Source organism: Columba livia, chromosome 1, assembly GCF_036013475.1.
Source record: "Columba livia isolate bColLiv1 breed racing homer chromosome 1, bColLiv1.pat.W.v2, whole genome shotgun sequence".
NCBI lineage: Eukaryota > Metazoa > Chordata > Aves > Columbiformes > Columbidae > Columba > Columba livia.
Genome location: NC_088602.1, coordinates 74,833,796 through 74,855,898, shown reverse-complemented (window position 1 = coordinate 74,855,898; position 22,103 = coordinate 74,833,796). Strand labels below are relative to the sequence as shown.

The 22,103-nt window shown below is 40.2% G+C and overlaps 1 protein-coding gene across 2 annotated transcripts in view; it reads left to right on the top strand.

Moving 5' to 3' along the window:
• Positions 1–22,103, top strand: part of LOC102094985 (uncharacterized) — a 421,561-nt gene that overhangs the window by 220,313 nt on the left and 179,145 nt on the right. Inside the window, exons 5-6 of one of the 2 annotated variants that reach the window (XM_065049949.1) lie at positions 4,649–4,712; positions 6,473–7,003. In XM_065049949.1, the coding sequence (XP_064906021.1) occupies positions 4,649–4,712; positions 6,473–6,512 (104 nt within the window). In that variant the 3' untranslated portion in view covers positions 6,513–7,003. Of the gene's footprint in view, positions 1–4,648; positions 4,713–6,472; positions 7,004–22,103 lie in introns of those variants that run through there. The other variant, XM_065049948.1, reaches the window with a different exon arrangement.

Genomic DNA, 22,103 nt, shown 5'->3' with positions numbered 1-22,103 from the left:
TTTACAAACCGTTCTTGTCTGCGTGCACATTCTTGGACAGATTCTTCCCTAGTGTAATGCTGCTAATTCTGTTGATATTATGTCAGGAGTCTATTAGTTCAATTACAAAGTTATAGGGCTTGATTCTCAGTTATTTTAAAGTGTTTTTCTGGCATTGGAAAGGAGTCATAAAATGAGCCTGAGCATGAATTATACCCACGTCTGGCATAATAGAAAAAATAGTTAAAGCTGACATATTTCAACTGTGATGCCTGAAAAAAAGCTTTAAATGAAATAGGGTTTTGTGAAAATGAGAAGTACTTTAGGCTCTATAAGTATATTATAAGCTGTATATTTCACCAAATTGCTGGGGAGTACATACATATTCAAAAGAGTATTGGAACACCTGGATTCCCTGCCTGATTCTGAAACCAGCCCTTGCTTTGGCTCTGGGCAACGAAAACTTCTTCTGTCTCCATTTCTGGCTCAGTACAGAATTTCTTAGGGATTACAGTAGTAGATACTTGGTTTATTGTGCCCTACAGAAATAATGTAAAGCTATTTTATTAATGTTTATAAAGTGGGTTGAAATGCACAGGGAGAAGGTGTTGAAATAATTTGGAGAGGTTAAAAAATCATTTAAACCTCATGCTGGTGTTGCTCCAAAGACCAAATTGTGGGCACCAACCATATGTAAATGTTAGCTGGGAATCAGAAGATGACCCTAGTCATCAGAAGATTCAATTCTGGAAGTCTGTCCTATAGGAATTATAGGGCCTGGAAATCCACGTAGTTCTGAGATGGGGCTGAATCAACATATCAATAGCAGTTTATAACATGGTTGCATGAAGAGGAGGAGAGTAATCTCTTGAAAATCCCTTATCCTGGTGTCCCTAATAGCTGTCGACCCTTTATAAAATGCTTGGAAGATGTACACTGTATAGTTTTAAAGAGAATATGATAAATAATGATTCCAGTGTTTAACTTAATCAAAAGAGATGTCATATATTTTTGAATGAAAACTACTTTCTGCCCATCTTCTCAGAGTTTTAGTCTATAAGTTTTTTGCCTGCACTAATTACAATGGAAGACTTATTTGGAGTAGGTCTACAAAACCAGATAATCTTTCACAGTAGACAATCTCATTTCCTTTTTAAAGGCATTTGTGTGCCTTTCCGTTACTGAGAAGTTTCTTTGCATGCCACTAGGTTACCTCTAACTCCTGAGTCTTCAGTCCCCTGCTTTGCTTTCAACACTTATGTGGAGTTGTAACAACACGCTAACCTTCCTTTATGGTCAAACGCATTTTCTGAGTATGCACGAATTAATCACGAAAAACATTGGAAATGCCTGCTGCTAAAAGTCTGGTTACAGATACACAGCTGAACAGCCAGCAGAATGATGGAATTTTGTGTTTTCTGCTGAATAGAAGCCTAATTTTAATTTATGGAGGAGAGGGTGATTTGACTTGACCAGATGCTAGACATGCAACCTGTGAAACTTCTGTCTTCCTGAATTCATAGGCAAAATAGGCAAAAGTGAGGGTTTGAACAGTTTCTTAAATGAGATGTTAATATTCAGTTTTAATGAATGAGCCTTCATTTCACAACTTAAAAAGACTCTGGTATTTTATTTTTAAACATAAGCTGTCTGAGTCCTGCCACTATGAAGCTCTGTGGCTTAGTTTTCTTAAATTCAAGTTTGTTATTTTAGAGAAAAGGTTAAATATGAACCCTAAAGGTTTAAAAACAACAGCAAGAATGAACAGAACTCTACATTAATTTTTATTTTTAAATTTAATTATTTTTCTTCCCTGACACATGCTTGAGGTTGGGTATATTGGAAAAAATAGCTAGCTAATATGATTTTGCTCTATCCAGCAATGTGCTGAATTAGCTACAGTAGTCTCTTTTTATCTAGTAATTATTCTGCAAGGTTTCCTCCCTCCCTCCCTTCCTCAGAACAGTTTTTTTTTTTGTAACTCTGATGCTTTGGTTGAAGTTTATAACAATTTTGTGACCTTCACTGTCAGTAATTCATGGCTAGTGCCTTCACTAGTTTCAAGGGTATTTTTGACTTACAGAAGTCTGTAAGAAATGAAGCAAGAAGACCTAGCTGCACTGCATGTTCCCATGCTCCTCCTTTTCAAAATCACATTAACAGCAAACAAATCAGAGGATCCGTTTCTCCTGTCTGAGTATCTGTATGTTCTAGTCTTTGCTGTTCAATCCGACGTCTGCAGGTGGGCCCCGATGCCTCCAGGGAAGGATGGCTGCAGTCCAGCGGGGCAGAGGAGCTGTCGTGTGGGCTCAGTGCTTAGAGCAGGGCTGACACCTGGATGTTCCTGGCTTTTTCTTCTGCACGGGGCTTAATATTTTCCTTTTGTCGGTAAATGAAGAGGGCTGTGTTTGGCTGGAATGCCTGCGTTGGTGTCAGGCCCACAAGAGGACACACGATGGCCTCCCTGCTTTGGGGAGGGAGCAGATCCTCCATTGCACATGGGTTTCTTTCCTTGAACGCCTGGTCTTGTCGCTGCCGATTACCAAATGCTGGTGGTTAGGGTGGGAAGGGTGGATAAATTCTCTTCACCTTATTGATGCGGAAGGTTAAAACCAAATCTTTAGGAGAAGAGCAGCAAACTAGACTTGATAATCTGGAAAGTGTGATTCAGGGTAAGTTCTTGTAAGGAAACTAACTGTAAACCGTTTCTGTGGGGACTCGATTTAGGGTATTCATAATTTTGACTGAAGAAACCTCTGACTTGTTTGGCTTTTAGGATGCACGATGGAACTCACTCTTTAAGGGAAGTTCTGGCAGAAACAGGGTATGAGGAGAGCCCACTTGTGTGAGCAGCACAGAGGATTGTTTGCTCCTGAGTTTTTAGTGATTTGTTTGCGACTGTTTGTGGCAGAATAGCTGGACTCACTGCTTTGAGAGAAAAAGACACTTGCTTGATAATGTTTTAGCTCAAAACAAATGATAATGCTCTTCATGGAAAGATATTAAGAGGACAACGTGGAAAACATGGGAAACCATCTTTGCCCATAGTTTTGACTATGTGTATTTCCTAAACTATTTTTTCTGCTTACAGTTTTTAGTAGATATCTTGGTTGCCTTAGGCCCCTTACATTACTTTAAAGAAAAAAAAGTCAAATTTTCAATGTCGTCTTCTGGGGTCCGTCTAAATGTAGGTTTCTGATTAAAAAGTGTTGGTTGCTGCTGAGGCTGGAAATGGTCTGTTCTGCTGTGAGGAAGGGAGGGGCAGATCCGTAACGGTTGTTCGAGCTGTCGTGTTTCTGAGAATCAGCTGTTTTTTCTTTATACTGCGAAGATTAAACAAAGAATGTTAAACATTTCCCAATTTAGCATTTATAATGGAAAGCGGCTGTAGGGCCACAGCTCGCTGCTGCAAGGGCAGGCGTTCATATTAGGAGTCGCTTAAAAAAGGCTTTTATTTTCTTTGAAAGCCCATCCATTCCTCTCCCGGCCCAGCTGCTGTGCTTTGCAGTCAGGTGGAGGCAGCTTTAAATTTTTACTTTCATTTAAGCAGGAGCTAATTTACTTTTGGAAACAAAAGTTAAAGCAGCTCAGCCATCTGCAAAGTGGAGGAGGAGGCAGTGGGTTTCTTTAACTTTTAAAATCTCTACAATTCTATTTCACACCAACAGGCAAGCAAAAATTACCTTCCTGAGCTCCTGTTAGTAATAATATGTAGTATCAGTGATCTAATGTCTTCATCTTGGTTTCTAAAAGGTACCAAAAGGTTGGTTATGTTCAGTCTTCTTTATACTTGCATTCAGCTCAGGAGCTTTGAAGTAGAAAGTTGTAGTCTTGAGTGCAGCAGAACCACATTTTTTGACCTACTGACAGCACAACTTTTCCCGTAGCGTTTCACTAGTGATTGCATGGAGCACTGTGCCTTTCTGTTCCTCATAGTAAAGGCAAAGAACACTTAAAGGTGTCAGGTAAATGAAAAAAAAAAAAAGGGGGGGGTGGGAGGGCCAGCATTTTGATATCCTGGTGTTATACATGCTTTTATTGTGGTTGTTTATCCGCCTTTCTTGTTTTTTAGTTTTACTTGAAGAGCCCATGGTGGAAAGAAATACATTATTCAAGCTTTGTTAGTTGAAGCTGAGGAGAATTTCAGTTTTATGCAAATATATATTTTATTCCCTATCTGAGTGAAATAAGCGTTAATACAGTTAGATTTTTTAACAGAGCAGCTAAAAATGTCCTTTGCCTGCCTCTCCATTTGCTAGTTTTCAGAAATTCAGTAGCTCTCTGTCATCACATAAGGACAAGATCTAAATATCATATATAATTAAAACATTTTCAGGAAAAAAAAAAAAAATCTGGTTTCTTGTATAAATTGTAAGCACTATAAAGAAATCAGATATCCATTTTCTTCCTTCTCCTGCATGCCTGCCTGCAAGTAGGTTTTTTCTAAACCGAATAGCCTGGCACTCATTGCTCACAAACACTTGTGTATTACGTAGGATCTACATGAGTAATTTTATTTACCTCCTATGGTAGCTTAAATATATTTGTAAATGCTTGCCCACCTTTTTGTTTCTTAAGGGAAGCTTTTTACGATATCATTTTTCTTTGAATAAGTCAAAGTTAGAGTTTTAAAAGTATTTCAATCTTCTTGTGATTGCATTTCTTGCAGAATGTTGGAATTTTTGGACTGTGCATCTGTTTAGGCACGTGGAGAAAGACAAGACTGAGATCATGTAAGTCGTGAAACTGAGGGTGAATAAACCATACTTTGTTCTCTCACCATTTTTACAATTTATATCCAGATGCAAGTAATAAACCAAAACAGGGGCGGGGGTGAAATCTAGTTAGCTTTTATTTTTAAAGTGATTAATGAAAAGCAAAGTTCAAATGAGGCCACAAATCCTGATGGTGCACAATGGGTTGATTTATTTTGTAAATAGACCATGGATAATTAACCATAAAACAAAACTTTTTTTTTTTTTTAAGAAACTTGCATAATGACACTGGTTTCTTTTAGTTGCTGTGAGTTTCACAGAGGGATAACGACTTATTCACAACTGGTTGCAACTGGTTACAGCCAAGAAAGGAAAAATCCCAGAGCAGCTAGAGGGGAAAGACTGTTAAAACACTGCTACACTTGCAGTTTTTTTAGTAAGGCATTTACTAGTGGCTACAGAATAGGCAAAGCTACCCTTGTACGACAGAGCAGATATGTACATACTCTGATGATGCTTGCCATATTATCCCATGCTTTGGCTTAAAACCTGTAAGCAAAAGACAGCCCCTGCAGCTGGCCTTGTAGTCCACAATTTTGTATTGACTTCTAAATAGCATTAGTTTATGCTTGATTACAAGCTTCCATGATGCCTGTATCTTACTACTCTGGCATTGGGGGAAGTGTCCTCTGGATAGTCAAAATAGTGTGACTTGCTGCCAAGTCCTCTTGTGAGCCACAGCGTGATGGTAGTTTTTCAGATATGTGATATGAGAAAACTGCCTGCCCGATGTCCCCTGAATTTGTCTTTTCATATTCCACAGTAATCTGTGGAAGGGATCTCTGATGCCCAAGAAGAAGAAGGTCCAATTTGTTGTGAAAGTACATTCACTACTAATTAGAGCTACCAGCTGGGACTACAGCCCTGGAGACTGCTAATAAACTAGAGCATGAGATGTTCAGATGACAATATGGCCACTTTTGTGCTGGTTTATATTAGTTGCTTGTACTCAGATTTGCTCATCTCATGCCAGCTTATTAGAGTGAAGAGAGGGTTTATGTAGGTAACAGTCAAGATGCAAGAGATTGAGTTTGCCATGCAGACACCATCTATATGGACCCCTTAGCTTGCTATCACATGCCGCAGTGGGCCTTAGAATATTTATGTGTCTATCTATAAGGTCTGCAGTTCACATGGAGCTAAAATCTGATCATGCTGTGTTCATGTGAGAGTTGGCTATTGGTGCAGTTGTGCTGTGTTTCACAGACAGTGACTAAGGTATTTGAAAAAAGCCCCTCTCATTCCCAGAGGTAGTGAGTAAAAATGCATAAAACCAGCCTAGTGTTACAGACTGATGTTGGTAAGGGTTCTCCGTCCTAAACTGATTTGTACACATGTGGTTTCTTCTGCAAATTTGGAGTTATTTATTTGCCAGCAACGTACTGCAGAGACTGGAGAGAGGAGGAGTAGGTCCTTAATGTCACACTGTTGCCTGCTGTCTGCACAAGCTTAGTGTAGATAACAGGGTATAAGGGTTGTGCATTTTTAGCTAGATCCCAGTTGCAAGACGGGGCCTTAGACCAATGCTTTAAACCCGTAACCAGAGAACTGCTGAGTTCCCACTGTGTTAGTGACACTAGTAACTACAACACATGGGCTGACACTTATAATCTTTTTTTAGGCCAAAGAGTCAAGTTAAAATAGCACTTAGTTTGAGCAAGAGGCTTGTGTTGTGGGTGGGAGTCATGCTGGGGGTAACATTAGCTTTGTACTTTCAGACGACATTGCAGTGAAGACAAGACCCCAAAAGTAAGTTAACTCTCCAAGTCTCACTCAATACAGTCTTTGGCTTCTCTTAAAGTCCTGTTGGAAGAGAAGGCAGCCAGGGTCCACTGTGGTGGTGCTAACTGGATGTGTCTGTCCCATGGGGTTTCCCTTGAAACTGCTCTTTGTCAGGCTTTTGCTTCTGGGAAGTGTGGCAATGTATGGAATCTGTTGTGTACTGTTTATTAGTTAGAACTTGATTTTATTGGCTAACTGAATCCTTGTATCTTGTGACAATCTTTTACTGTGCTCTGCATCGTGCCGAAGAGACAGGGGAGTGGTGTTGGCATATCTTTGTATGAATAGGTCTGTCGTTAAATATTTGAAATAGAAACATCTGAAATAGATCTTGCCTGAGAAGAACAATGGGGCAACTAGAGAAAGCCAGTTTTCTCCAAATTTGCTTTGGGGGCTAGAGTTTTAAGCAAACAGAAAAAAAAAAAAAACAATAATAATAAAAAAGGAAATTAAAAAAAAAAAAAAAAGACGAGACCAGGTATTAGTTCAGGGACTTAAAAATAACAAACCCGATACAAGTTGAGAGAAAAGAGGGTAGAGGTGCTTAGCAGAGGGAGGCTTTTTGTTTGGTTGGTTGGTTGTTTTAATACTTAAGACCAGCTAAGGGAGAAGGAAGCTGGTACAAAAGGATTGAATCCCTCATTTGGAAGAGGCATGGTGTTTAGGAAAGGGAAACGTTTTGCCTGATGTGAATCTAAGCCCAAGGACCATTCACTGCTAGTGCTGAGGATGCTGAGGCATGGAGGTGCATTTGGGTGTTTTTTGTTTTCTCTGATCTTTACGTTGATATTTTTATTTTGTGAAGAGTGGGAGAGTCAATCATCTTCCTCAGGCAGTTAGGCTCTGAAATCTTATTGCTAGGAAGGGGTTACAGACAGCCTTAGCTGAAGGCACACGCAAAATGAAGGAGCGTTCAGCTCCTGTCAGACTGTGGAAGGTGTCAGCACACGGGCCCAGTAAGCAGAACGCGAATTCAACACTCTACTTGGTGTGCAGCAGGAAAAGCTCTGTTAGAGGTAATTGTGGTTCAGGCTTTTGAGCAAGCCTGTGTTTTTCTCTTACGTGATAATAATCTATTTGTAAATACAAGCAATCCAAACTCCTTTTATTTTAGCCAATCTATCTCTTCCAAAATACCCATCCCCAAACCTAATACATTAAAAAAACCCACAGGTGAGGTAATCTCACAGGTCTTCCCAAGATTTTCCATGTCTCTGCCTCATAAAGCGTGGCATCTGGTGTTCTGCTAGATAGGTTCCAGTTCCTATTAGAAAGTGCTTTCATGGTGGGGACTTAGCAGAGTACAATTGTTTGAATCCTTGCACGTCTACTTCAAGCACTGTGTTCAGAAATTTGCTTTATAAGAAACAATAATTACTTGATTCTTACAGAGATTCCATCCATGTTAGAAAAAACCCTTCACCAGATGGCATGGGAAACAATGACTTCTCATAAGTATCTGAACACTGAAATAGCCAGGGGTTGCCAATCATGGGGAATGATGTACTGTCATAGTTAAAGGCGTAGCTGTACTTCAGCTCTCCTTCTGGTCTTCCTAAGTAAATACTTTCATACGTTGACACTCTTGCAGCTATCTGATCTAGGCGAAATCCCTGAGTTCTTCCCATTTTAGGCCAGGATTTGTCTTACAGCTTCAGCCAGGTTTTGCATAGCTGCATGGTGTTTTGCATTTTATTCATTTGGAGAGGTATGAGCTGTGATCAAAAGCCTTCTTAGTGGTTGGAGCAAATGGTTAAAGAAAGAGTAATTCTTAGATGTTAAACATCTTATTAATCTCAGCTGCTCTTATGTTTCTCTACTGGTTAAGTTTAAGGTTACAGGGACAGAGCAGCAACAACTAGCAATCCCCTCACTTCTCCTCACTCCAGATTCTTCTGGAGCAGCAGTCTGCTGCTTTAGGCTGCTCAGAACTGGTTTTGATACTTCCCCAAATGGCAACAGTAATTAGAGGTCTTTGACCCAGCAAGACATGTGTGAGTTGTTACATAAATGTCTGAAAAAGCCTCTTACCTTTCATATGTCAGTGGGCGCCACCGGTTCTTGAATAAGAACAACATACCAGCTGGATTATTAATAATAATTAGATTGTCACTGATATATTGATAGCATTGCAGATGTATTACAAGCTTCTGAGGCTCACTAAAGAGTACTGAAAGTGAGGACTAGAAGCACTAAAACAAAATACCTAGTGTTATTCTCTTCTTGTGGAAATACTGGTTCATTAAAAAAAATACTTAAGTACTCCTATTTATTTTCATTTTTCATACTTCCAGATGAAGCTTTGTGGCATTTATGGAGCAGAAATGCTTTGTTTCAAACTTTTCTTTCAAAAATGTATTTTATGTTCTAATAGAAAATTTAAATCAAAACTGAAAGTAACAATCAAAACAAAATTATTTTGTCAAAACAAAACATTCAACTGAGTGAAATGTGTTTTTTAAATTTTGTTTCATGAGCAACTTCACAACACAGTGTTCAACTGTGAGACAAAAGAGAATTTCAGAGTCTGCCGTTGTCCTATAAAGCAGGAATGTTGGGTTGTGCTTGGGCTATTTTGGGTGGTGCTTGGAGGAGGACTTTGGAATTCTACTGTATCTGTTCTTAAAAAGTCTATTAAATCTGTCATATTCTGTTAAAACAACAAAAATTTCAAAAGTGTGAAGACCCTTAGACTATACTGAGGTCTTGATGTTATAATGGGACTTTCTATTAATATCTCTGTAACAGTTAAGCAGAGTCTGTCTCTGCAACAATATGTAGATCTCCCCTCAAAAAATGTATATAGTATATATATATACATCGGGAAGCGTTTGATACCATTTCAGCTCTTCTGGCTTCCTTCTCTGTGGGCTGGTCATGGACAAAACCTTTCAAATTCTGAGTGCCTATCTTGGTACAATTGCTTGCAAAGTCAGCAAACAGTTGAATGTAATGATAGCGTGAGTCTAAAGCCTATACAGTTAATATTAGTGTATTCGCTTCCATTTGTTGCTTCTTAGATTGGATTTAAAAGAGACCTTCCCTTAGTAGAGCGCTTTCTGGTTATTTCTTTGAATCTTTCCTTTTCCTGTGTAATACCGAAAACATGATCTCTTTCCTCCTAATGTATTTGGTGTTTTTTCCTTTCTGTTTTCCTGTAGGATCTGTAAACTTAAACACTGTCATTTTTCTGACAGCAGTCTTATCCAGGACCACGATATGGTATGTGCCTTGAAGGCATATTACTTTAGATCGTGGTTTTGGCTAAGTTCAAATCTTCAGGATGGGCCTAAATCCATCTTAGTGGGAGCACCCTGCAAAAAAAACCCCACATTAATTTAAGGGGGGCTATTTTGAACAAGTAGAGAAAGTGTGAAGATTAAAAGCAAAGAATATAGTTAAGGATCGCTCTGTTGCTGGAAAATATAAAGCTCAATAGTGTGATGATCCTTACTTTTTTGAACAAGGACTGAGATATTAATCCACTCACATGAAACCTTCGTTTTTCAGATCTGGCTTGCTTAAATTTGGATAGATACAACAATGTTGTATTCCTTAAGAATATCAGCACTGCAGTTTTAGTAAGTTAGGGATAGAGCAGTCAACATCTGATCACCCATTCAGACAGAATTGTGGCTCTGCAGGCCTTGGAATTCTCACTCTGGTTGGAGATAAATACAAGATAACCTAACCTTTTATTTCTTTCTTTTTTTCAGACATGGAAAGGGGTATTTTGTGATACAGAAAAGCTGCTTTTAAATAAATACAGATTGGGACAATAGTGGAGTTGGTTCTGTATTCCTCAGTTACAGGCCTGTGACAAGACAGGCAGGAAGATACCCTTTGTCCAACAGCTGCCTGCTGTATTCATCAGATTTTTTTTTACATGACTAAGCATGTGACCTGTTAGATCAGTATAAATTGAATTTATTCTTAAGAAGGCTGATTTAATCAGAAGAATATATTTTGCACTCGTCTTGGATGTGAGGAGCTGGAATATTGATGCGTTTAGGCCTTAAAAGTATAAAAATAAAAATGCCCCCACCTCAGAGCCCTATAAATAAATAAATTAAAAAGTTTATGTTGTGGACACAGAGTATTTCCTGCGTGCTGGTGGAGCAGCACACATCAAAAATACAACAATATAAGCAGTAAAATATCCCAAGCAAACAGAAAGCATAGCTGGCTGGTATTATTGGGATGGTTGTTTTTAGTTTACCATGCCATTAATGCTTTGCAAATGTATATGTGCATGCTGAGGGCTGGCCAAGAGTTGAACTGTCTTGTTAATGGTTATATTTAGTTGCTGCATTGTCCCGGAATGCCTACAGACGTGTAAGAGGACAGGAAAGGTGCTCAAGAAACCATTAAACCATGCAGGATCTGGTCTACCAGCTCTACTCACAGGAGAATGTAGTGTACTATAAACAGGATGTAAAGAAACATTTATAAAGGTGTTTGGAGAAATCCAGGGATGTCACAAGTGTTTGTTAGCTCATGTCGCAGGATTGATAGGCTATGTCCCTTTTGTTGTGCTACTGCCTTTAAAAAAATAACACATTAAACTCAGAGATACAATTTAACTGTAAAGATTTGTATTGCTAAAAAGTTCTCATAAATGTAAGGCGAAAGCTATTCTGTCTCCTCATTCAGTACCTTTTCTTTCCCTCACTATTTGTAATACTCAAGTACTGACACATCTCTCTAGGCCTTCACTTCTACCTCATACTCACTTGCCAGCCTGTCTTCAGAAAGTCAAGGCCATTTCTGCAGGGTATAGGAGTGAATATTCAGGGGTGTAAACAGGAGGTATGACTGTAAGGTTTTCAAATGAACTCTGGTTTGCTGTTGGTAGCACTTCTTGTAGAAAAGAGATGAAGTTTCCTTGGAACGCGCCTGATCTAAATTCCCTCCTTGGCTTCGACAGGCTGGGGATCAAGTCCACATTGGAAATTCTCCATTCAAACTGCTGCTTGCAGTCAGAACCCGTGACTGTTGTTCAAGCTGTCGCAGCCTGTGCTGCCCTCAGCCCAGCATCAATGCTGGCAGTATGGCTGCTCTGACTGCAAATACAGAAATTAGAAAACTTCTGACATCCACTTGATATTAATTGTTACTTGAAGGAATCCCCTCTTGGAGGGTGAGTTTTTGTATACAGGAGGTTTCCTGGTCTGCTTTTTTATCTTTCTTTACCATCTCTAGAGGTAAATGGGCCATTTTGCTGGAAAATTGAGATCGTAAGGATCAATCTGAAGGGCTTCCTAATAGAAGGATATTGGCAACACAGGTAGTAGAGCCCTACTAAGAAAGCAGAGACCCCCATTCAAGAGTCAAATATCTTCAGGCCAAGAAGTCAAAAAGATTTTCCCAAACATTAATTTTGCATCAGTACATTGTGGATTGTAGCGCTTGCAAAAGCATTATCATTCACGGATCCCAACAGTCTGATCTCACTAGAGATCCTACTGCACGTAGCGTTGCTTCCAGTGATAGTTGGGCCAGGGAGATGAGTGTATCCCACCGTGGCTCCCACAAAACCATTAGCAGTACACCAGACATAGAATTGGCTCATCCTGTCCCCGCTCTGCATTCAGGGTAATTTTGGATTCCCATTTCAGATTCAACTGTTTAATAGTGCTGCTGTGTGAGCTTCAGAAATTGCTGATTTCTGTCTCAAGGATGACAAATTTCACAGTGTATTCTTTAATTCCTATTTCTGTAGCAGTTCATAAAGCATCTTCACCTACAGTTTTCTAATATTCAGTAAAAAATAAATTTGGGAATGGTGTCCTTCAGTAAGGAGCCTCTTGCAGAATTCCTTTGATCGTTACGTTGTACAAGAAGTTAGGATTTTTATGATTGAAAGTTCTGATATAAATATGAGATTGCTGTATTTGGAGGAAAATCTTGATATGTTCTTGCTGTTTTGTGGGACACTTAAGAGATCCTGAAGTATCTTTAAAGATGAAACAATGGGAAGCTGCTTACCTCATGACAAAATAAGGCAAAATAAGGTCGTGAAAACATGAAAATAAGGTCATGGTAGCAACTCCAGCAACAGAGATGAATGCATTATTTGCAACAAATAATTTAGTTTCCAAATATAGCTTTTCTTGTGCCATCAAACATCCATGAGTTGATAATTCTCTTTGATTCAAGAATCATTGGAATTTATTTGATGACTACCTTCAAAACTTATATTCTATGGCCTCTCTGTAAATGGAGGTGAAAGAGGGATGGCTGTGGTTTTAATACTGTTTGCAAAAGTCTATTCTGTAATTTTCCTCTCTGGCATCCATCTTGTAAATTTGCATTACATGATCCCAGGCATTTAGGAGTCGAGAGTTTCGATGAAAGAGGGTAACGAGTTAACGTTCATACAACAGGAGTTAATGTCTAGTGGACAGGAAGCATCACACAGGTTCCCAAATCCTCACACATCCTTCACGTTACATTTATTTTATTAACCCTATGACTGAAATGTTAAAACCTGAGAAACAAAAAAAGGGTAAAGGAGATCCTGATGCTGAATGGGTGAAGTGGGGAATGGGGTGTGATTATTTCATGAGTGCACTGATTCAGAAGATCAGCGTGAAGCTGGATCCTTCTGTTCACTGCACACAAGGGCAGAAACATGTCAGAAGTTGTTGCTGGTGGTGCTGCATTCGTAAAAGGAGCGTGGCATTCACTTCACAGCCACCAGAGAGTAAAGGAAAGGCAGACCCGCAGACATCTGTTATTGTGTTTGCTTACCTACCTCTGTTCCTGGAGGTTTTGAAGTAGGATTTGAAAAGCGCATATGACAGTAATTGTTTTTGACCATACTTAACAACGTCCTACTCAGTTTAAAGAGCCAAACTTCGGACCTCTGTAATGTAGCCAGCGATATACACAGGGCACTCTCAGTGAAAAGACTGGGAACAAAACTTAGTTCCTGGTTTCCTGCCTATTATTTATTACATATCTGATTTGAAATCTGTTTTCTGCATACCCTTGCGTGCATATTCCTTGGCACATGTACTTCTTGCCATTATGGGGCAGATCCCATAGATTTTCTGCGTCATTAGTAGAGAGAGCCAGTCATTAAAAAAAAAGCTTATTTGCCTGAGCCGTTAAGATTTTTTCTCACAGTTCTGCCTGTGGCGCCTGTCACTAGCAGTCAAATAAGGACAATTTTACCATTCTCTCCTGCTGCTCTAATTTTTTTTTCAGTGCCAGTACATGTATTTGTTATTCTTTATAACTCCCTTTGAAGTTGGGAATCCAAGGGGAATCTAAAACCGACCAGATGTTTCTGCTGCTGGAGACACAGAAGACAGCAAGGATTAAGTTTAACTGAAACTTAGTTCTCTACAAAACCTATTACAGTGAGAATTCTTCTTCAGATAGTTTTATTTATTATTTATATTTGCACTTGGTTAGGTGATACCTCAAGTCATCTTGCCTGGGAGGAAAATGGATGATTTATCCAAGTAAATAGTGTATCAGCAGCTGCCTGTGTTGATTTCCCTTATGGGGTTTCAGTTCCATTACACTGCATATTTCCCACCCACACTCTTTATACAGCATTTCATGTTGAGGAAAATCATTCCCATCTCTGTAACTTCAGAGGACAGATATGTGGAACCATCCAGAGGGAGGGCAGCGCAACTCGCACATGCATAAGGAGGCTGACGTACTGGAGAAGGTACTGGCCAGAAAGCAGTATGAGGTTTTAACTCCTTCTCCTGTCACGGTTAGAAGATGAGAGAAGGGAGTAGAAGCCAGCATGGGAGACTGGCCAAGGGAAGGAAGGGACGTGCCAGCCTCCTAAAAGTGGGGGCAGAAGAAGTTTCTCAGGTGGGGAAGGACAGGAAGAAATACTATTATTGACTTCTGGGTTCAAGTTAGATGCTTTTGAAAATGCAACACCAAAAAAAAAGAAAAAGAAAAGAAAAAAAGAAAAGTTTTATAATAATCTGTGATATGAAGTACATTATGTAGTCCTGTGGGGTGTCCATGTCCAAATTCTGCGATGGGAGATCCTGCTGGCCTGCTTCTGCAGTCATGCCTACAAGAGTAAATAGTGCACGGTCACACCTCACAGAGGTCCAAATGGGAAGGCAGCAAACAGAACAGGGCCTTGGGCTCTCTCTACCTTAGGCATAGCTTAAGCTAACATTTGGATCCACTTTCAGATTTTAAACATCCCAGATTTCTGAAGTAGTTGTTGCCAAGCTATCTCATCTAAGTTTATGGGACTGTCTGTCCCTGTGCCTGTCTGTCACACCCATACGTAGCTGTTGAGTGTGCCGATCGCTTTCAGCCAAGTCGAAAAGAACTGAAAAGATAATTTGTTTTCTACAAAATGGGTATTTAAGGAGAGGCGAAAAACTCAAATTAGTGCCCCTGCTGAGGGAAAGACGAGCAGAACGTATCAGCTAAGTGTGTTCAGCAGAGGACAGCTGGCTGGCCAGCACAGGCTTTGCTCCAGAAGAGCCGCAGCACATGCTGTCTTTTGCTCACTGAGAATTCTATCTTTGTTGTGGGAGAGGAGACCTACGATAATTGTACTCGTATTGTGCATGTACTGCTCGCAGGCTCTGATCACAAATCTGTGGGAAGACAGACTTTATCAGTATTTATTTCATGTCTGAGCTGTTTTGTTTTCTTTAAAGTCCAACAGCCTTTCATGTTGGTAAGTCAAGGTACATCTCTGGTTGATAAGTGTTTCCCCTTTCCTTTCTGCTGTGGGGTTACAACAGCTTTTCCCTGATTTTTTTCTCCCTATGGATTCACTTTATTGTTTCACACCAAATCTCGCTGCTTCTCAACTCTGGATGTCACAGCCATCGTAATTGAGAAATAGTATCGGGCTCTGCCTAAGTTACTCTTTAATTGGCGAGATGGATCACTAACGCCTTTGCTGAGGCACTGTCCTCCATCATTAGCTGTTGGAGTCGCATCCTAATATTGTAAGGCCCTGCACACCACCCTAATTTGTTTTTAAACAGGAAAATCAAAACCTTGGTAATTATATAGAGGCTCCTAATAAACTTCAGGTAAAAATGCATGCATTGTAATGAGCTCTTTTCAGACAGCAAAAGGGAGTGGAGAAAATAATTTGCTAGTGCCTACACTTACTTAAAGCTGCTTTTCTGATTTTAAATAGAAGAAGAAATCAGGTCCTGGGAACAGTGAGTGATTTTGGATGTTCTGTGAAGTTTTGAGGAAAGATAAAAAGAAAAGAAAGTAATCACATGTTTTTCATTTTATATTTGTAGGACCTGAATTTCTGAGCTTTATATTAAAAAGAAACAGGTTAAAATCAGAGAGTTTTTGACTCGCATATTTTTTCCTCCTCCTTATTTTTTTGTCAAGGCATTGAGGCAGATGGTATGAAAAGCATTTATATTGGTCTCTCTGCTGATGGAGCTTAACCTAATAATCCAGCACTTGGAACTGGGTGCTTCGATAAAAACACTTTCTGAGAGATTTTTCCATTCAAAACACCAGGAGAAGTTTTTTAATTGACAACATCAGAAATTAGTATCCTGCCAGGACTACATTTCTTTGCACCTTATTACTCAGAACAAAAAATTAATATATACTCATTCTGAGCATGAGCTTTTTCAATTTTTTTTTCCTCAATTAAACCAAAGACAAAGTGAAATGGTTTACCACAGGATTGTGAGAGTGAAAACAGGGGGAAAGTCCCAGTTCCTTGTCAGTCATTACTTTGTCCTAGTTTAAGCACTTGACTCTCTTCTGGTGATTGCTCCATTTTCCTTTTTTTTTTTGTTTATAGTCTGCTAGATACTTTGAAATGTGCAGACTTAGCTCGGTCTTTGAAATGAAGAAATCTCAGCTCTGAAAATGCCAGATTAAACTGGGATTCTGAGTTTGCCTTAATTGTGAGCAAATTCACATACAGAAAAAGCAGCACTACAGTGTGGATCCCCTTCATTCAACTTCAGCCTGAACTTCACCTCGTAACCCAATAATGGGGCAAACTGAAAGACCAAAGCCAACATATAAGAAGTTCACATCTAAGTTCACATCACATGGTTCACATTTAAAATTTGGAGCTCGGGTCTGTGTGGACCCCACCTGCATTCTTAGATTTTTGTATGTGTGTGTTCTTGAAACATTGCGTTTGAAATATATACGGGAAACTAAGCCTAGCTGAGAAGATCATAACATTTTCCTGTGTACGTTTTGATAGAATGGTATGGGGGCAGGGGGTAGGGCTGTGGATTTAAAAAACATTTTTATGCTTTTGTATCACAATCCATAGTCCATTTTAGACTTAATTCTGATTAAACAAATAGATTTAGATGTGCTGTGGAAGTTAACAAATAATGAAACAGGTTCCTTAGCATTGTGACACCGACACTCCAAAGCAGCCTGACCAAATGGGACAGGATACACTCCACTTTCTTGGGTCAGTTTGTGATTTATTTTTTTTTTCCCAGCCGCTCTACGGTGACTTTAAAGGTTACTTCTTGTGTCACCTACAGTTGTCTTCTTCCATATAGGAGCACTACAGGGAACAGTGTGCAGCAGAAGGGGCCAGTTCTGCAAACAGCAGGTGCAAAGACATGGCTCACCTGTTGTCTGTAACATACTCTCATACAGCCAAACAGGAATCTTTCTTTTATCTCATGCAGTCTTGAGTATTAGAGTGTATAGGCAAGGCGTCCAAACCAACAGGGAGCTGGAGGGTAGATTGCACATCTGACTGTGAAAGTCATCATCAGGCCAACTACTCCATCAGGCCAGTTGGAAAAGCATCTTGTTACTCAGAGGTAGGGCTGGATTTATGTTCTGCCCAGCATGATCATTTAGAGAGGGAGGATTAGATAGCCCATAATATAGCAGTTGATGCTCTTGAGCACCGAGGGTTTACCAGTCCTTTCTGCTGTGCTCAGAGTAGCGAGCACGTGAATAGGGTAAGGACTTGCATGCAGCTTCAGTGACCCCAAACGGGCTGCGTTGTTCCAACGAAGCAGCATAGACCTCTGTGGAGCACATTCTCTGCTGATTCTCATGCATTTATGTTCTGTTGGTCTTGGAAAACATCATGCCTCCTGTGATCACTTTATTAAACAATGCTCCTACTTCCCTCATGATTTAACAGCTGCCTTGCAGTTGTGGTTCTTAGATCTACCTTTCTTAGATCTCCAGTTTGCCCCATGGCCTCTTTTATCTTCCTTTCCCAGGGCTCAGGACAGATTCTGAGCTTCCTGCTACCTTGCTGTTGCTTTGTATCTGCCCTCAGATTGCAGGTGCCGGTGTTCTGACAGTCTACCCAAATCTTTTGTTGCTCAGAGGAAATAATAACTCTCATTCAACTGCTTTCTTAGCATTTATTGTGACATCCATAGACAAATGCAAACTCATCTCTAGAATCATTATTCTCTTTGAAGAACAACGGATTGTCAGGGGAGACATTTTTTTCTGTGGATTTACTTAGAAGTTCTGTCCCCCAGTGTGGTTCTCCAGCTGCCCCTGTCATATCCTCCGTTGTTGTTTATCCAACTTTTAATAATTTCCTTTTCATGCTAGAAAGGGCCACATAATTTTCTCTCTGTGCGTGCATGTATTTGTATCTACTTCATGTTTTTTCATTTCTTTCAATTCATAACACACAAAATATATAGGAAAGGCATCCATGGCACTAAATACATGCATTATTTATGCAAGTTTTGTATATGTTTTGGCCTAAATTTCATAAAATGTCTAGGGATTTTGTGTGCCTCCATTTTAAGTGCTCTGTTACAGTCTTTAGTACCTCTTAATCACCTCACATCATGATTAATTTTTGGAAGAGACATACTGATACATGAATAGTTCGGATACACCTACTTCTGTGGAGAAACGAGCAGTGAGGAGACTTGTTGGGACTACTGAAGGAGAGGGAGGCTGTGGATATTGTTCTACTTAATCAAAAGAAAGAACATCACTTAATCTATTACCAGTGGCATTGTTTCCCACAGCTGGGTATCAGCTGTTTATGTTTTCTGGATCACCCAAATTACTTTGAGGTATCAGCAGAAACCTTCAGTGGCTTTAGCTAAATTATTTTGATTTTGACTAATCTACATTTCAGATGGGAAATCAGGTCTAGCCTGGAAACGCCCAAGGTGGCGTGAAATTCTGTAGCCTAATTTGCTCTGTTAACATAAGCTTTCACCTCAAAGTGTTAAGATGAGATCAGCACAAGGCTTGCCATTACAGCAAATGCACAAACATGAGGGTGGAAAATCGCTCAGAGAAACTGTCATTCAAGTTCTCTGGGTAAAGTAGGAATCTTGTTTAGTCTTCTCAGAGTAACAGTGGCAACTTTACCTGTAGCAAAAGAAGCAGAAGGAAGAAGCAGGGAGAATGTGCTTATAACATCACTCGTGGGGGCAGGGGACAGGGAGATGGGGACGAAAATCAGAAGAGAGGATTAGAAAGCGCAGCCAGTCCTTGTCCCAGTGGAAGGAGCAGGGTTTTCAGTGACTTTTCTTTTTTTCAGTTCTGTGTCCCTAAAAAAACCCTCACGGCATGCATTTGAGAGATCAATTGGATGAGGAAGTTGTCGCCTTGGGCTGTTTTCCATGCTTTGCCCCTGCCCTCCCAGAGGACCCTGGGGAAGCAGCTCTCTGCCTCCTGGGGAGCAAGTGGTGGAGGTTTTGGGGGTCAGGATGAGCTCAGGCACAATTATAACAGCAGCCTTTTGAGGAGGTTAGATAGATACCCTGGTTCAATGTGGTCAGTGATGTGAATTGAAGCTGAAGGTAGAAAGCGTGGATCTGTGATGAAAATGGTTCCTCATAGTGGGATCTGCTGTGTGTGCACCAGATATTTGCCTGGCCGTGAGCTGCTGCACAGCTTTTCTTTCTATGTTTCATTTAAAATTTCCACCAAAATGTTTGTAGTGTAACAGTGATTTTTTCTTTCCTGCGTTAAAACAAGTGTAATCTATATATTGTATTTCTAAAATGAGGATTTTACAGGCATGAAGGACATCCATCTGTGTTACGTAAACATAGGTACCTTTTGGTTTCCTTTTCTTCCTCTTCCCGTGTTTATCCTGCACAAAGAACTTGTTAAAGCAGGCACAGTTATGGAGATTTTAGCTTTAATCTGCACAGGATTTTTAAAGCTTTTCTCACATCGTAACATACTTAACTGCTGCTTTAAAGGCAAGGAGGAATTCTGTGGCTGGGAGCAGAGGAATATGAAAGGTATAGTACCCTTCCTGTGAGAGGAATACAATAATATTCACTGACAGAGGAACTATGAAGAACAATTATCCCAAGCTGTGTCTTTCAGACAATGCTGTCAGATTTTCCAGTTCCATGAGCACAGCTGGGCATGTGGTGCCAGGGTGAGAAATTCCACAGCGGCTAGAGGCTGAGTGCATTGGGTGCCGGCCTGGCCAGCAGCGCTGGAAGTCAGGAGCTGAAACTGGAAAGAAAGGAAAGATGACTTTCTACAGCTTTGAGACTGTAAGAAAAAGCAGTTTGGGAAAGCAAGGAAGCAGTCTTTGAAAGATGCTCCTTCTCAGACTGCTGCTCCTCAGAGGTTGAGTTTGATTTTGGGCTTGAGGTTCTTAACACAGCTGTACTGACTTTGCAAGACATTTGTTCCTCTGCCTCCAGCTAAGAATTTGGTCTTGTGCAAATCTGCATCTTAGTTATATATATCTCTTGAAAGCTTGGGGATCTATTTATTTATTTATTGAATTTTCTGTACCACTGGTACCTTACCTAGGGTTTTTTATGTTTTAGGTTTCTTGTTGTGGTATGTATTTGGGGAGGGGCAGAGGGGACATTGATGGGATTATTTGGTAATCAAAGTGCTTGCCCAGCGTTAGCTAACTGAATCTCAGAGCTCTGAAGCATAAGGAAGTGGTGCAGGTCGTATCCTGGTGGGCACTGAAGTCTGAGATCTGTTTAGATGCAGAGTTTCAGTCCTGCCTGGTTACGTTTGGGTCAGCCAAGGATATGACTCTCTGACTTAAATGTAGAAGAGTGTTTGTATTGGCTGGACTTCAAGCTGATAAAGTTGGTTGCAGCCAGAGAGGTGCAAAGAGGTGAAGAGGTTCTGAACAAGGAAGAAGGGAGACACTGAATTCCTCGTTTCCTTGTGCTCCAAGTGCTAGAGACTGCTTCGCTTTTATACACAAGGTTTCATGTGTTGTTTGAATTATAAAATGGTATAGCCATATGTTGCACCTTCTGATTTGAGCACTATGTGCTGTTCTTCATAACTTTTTGGGTTTCTAGTTGTTTAAAAATGGTTTACTAAATACTTGGGTTTCATAATCTTTGGGACTCCGTTGAAAAAATCACCATCTTAAATGATCATATAGATTGCTGCTTACATCAGATTACCTTGACTTTTACCTACTGCTTTGTCTTAGTGCTTGGAAGGGATGGTCTCTTTTCTCATTCTTTGTATGAGTTGTTTCATAGAGCTGTTCCCTGGCCTACCTTTTTAATGTTTTCTAATTTCGCTGTTGAAAACGTGGGAATTCTGAGTAATTCCCTAGTCAGGTAGACAGCTCAAATAATGGACCCCGAAATGTAGGCTGTTAATTATTTTCCAGTGCAATGGCAACATAATGTGTGACAACGGACCTTTTTGATAACAAGTGAAATAATTTTGGACGTACCGAAGACTAGAGTGATTAGCACTTAAGTAACACCACACTTCTGAGGATATCAAAACCCTTCATAGCATTTAATGAAGAGGGCCTTCCTTACATACCCAAAGGATGTACTTCATCGCTGCTAGCTCTCTTCATAGGGAAGAGAGCAAAGTGGTTCAGGGAGAGGTGAGGGATGAGGCAACGTTAAAATTAGTAGCTGGATTGTCTGATGGTGATCTCAGTCAAACAAAAGCCAGAAGAGTCTGCTTTTCGGTCCTTTGTGTGAACCCCAGAGTGGCCCATGGTCAGGGTGGAATTCCTGCAGCAACTACTGCCTTACTGGGGCTCTCCGTGAGCTGACAGGAGGGTGGCCCCAGGAGGAGAAAGGCCTGCCAGGAGCTCATGTGATGCCTAAAGAGAAAAGGGAAAACATGAATGCCTTGTAGAACCGCGGGTAGAGAGCTGGTTATGAAGGGATAGGTTGGAGGAATGCAAGAGCGAGGGACAAAGTAAATGAGATTGTGCATGTTTGAGGGGGCAAACTAGTGCATGTGTGAGCCCCAAAACTAATGGGCAAAGGAGAGAAGGATGTGGAATACGATCATGTTTGCTTTCAGCTACCGGAGCACAGAAACTCAATTCATTTCCTGTGTAATCAGCACTGCAAAACTGAGCATTTTGTTGTTAATGCTCAGCTCTGAAAAACCAAGTTCTCTACCTGTGTTTTGCCACACCTTTGAACTGGACGCAGATAATAAATATCACCATTTAAGATAATGGTCATCTTGAATTTTTTAGCCTTTATGTGGAAAGGGATGAGGCTGTTGGCTTGTGGTTGTTCTGACTGATCTTTTTAGCAGTATAAGAGTACTATACTACGAGAATCTTCCTTGTGTACTCAGCCTATCCATGAGATAAGGATAGCAGACCCCAGAGTCTATCTT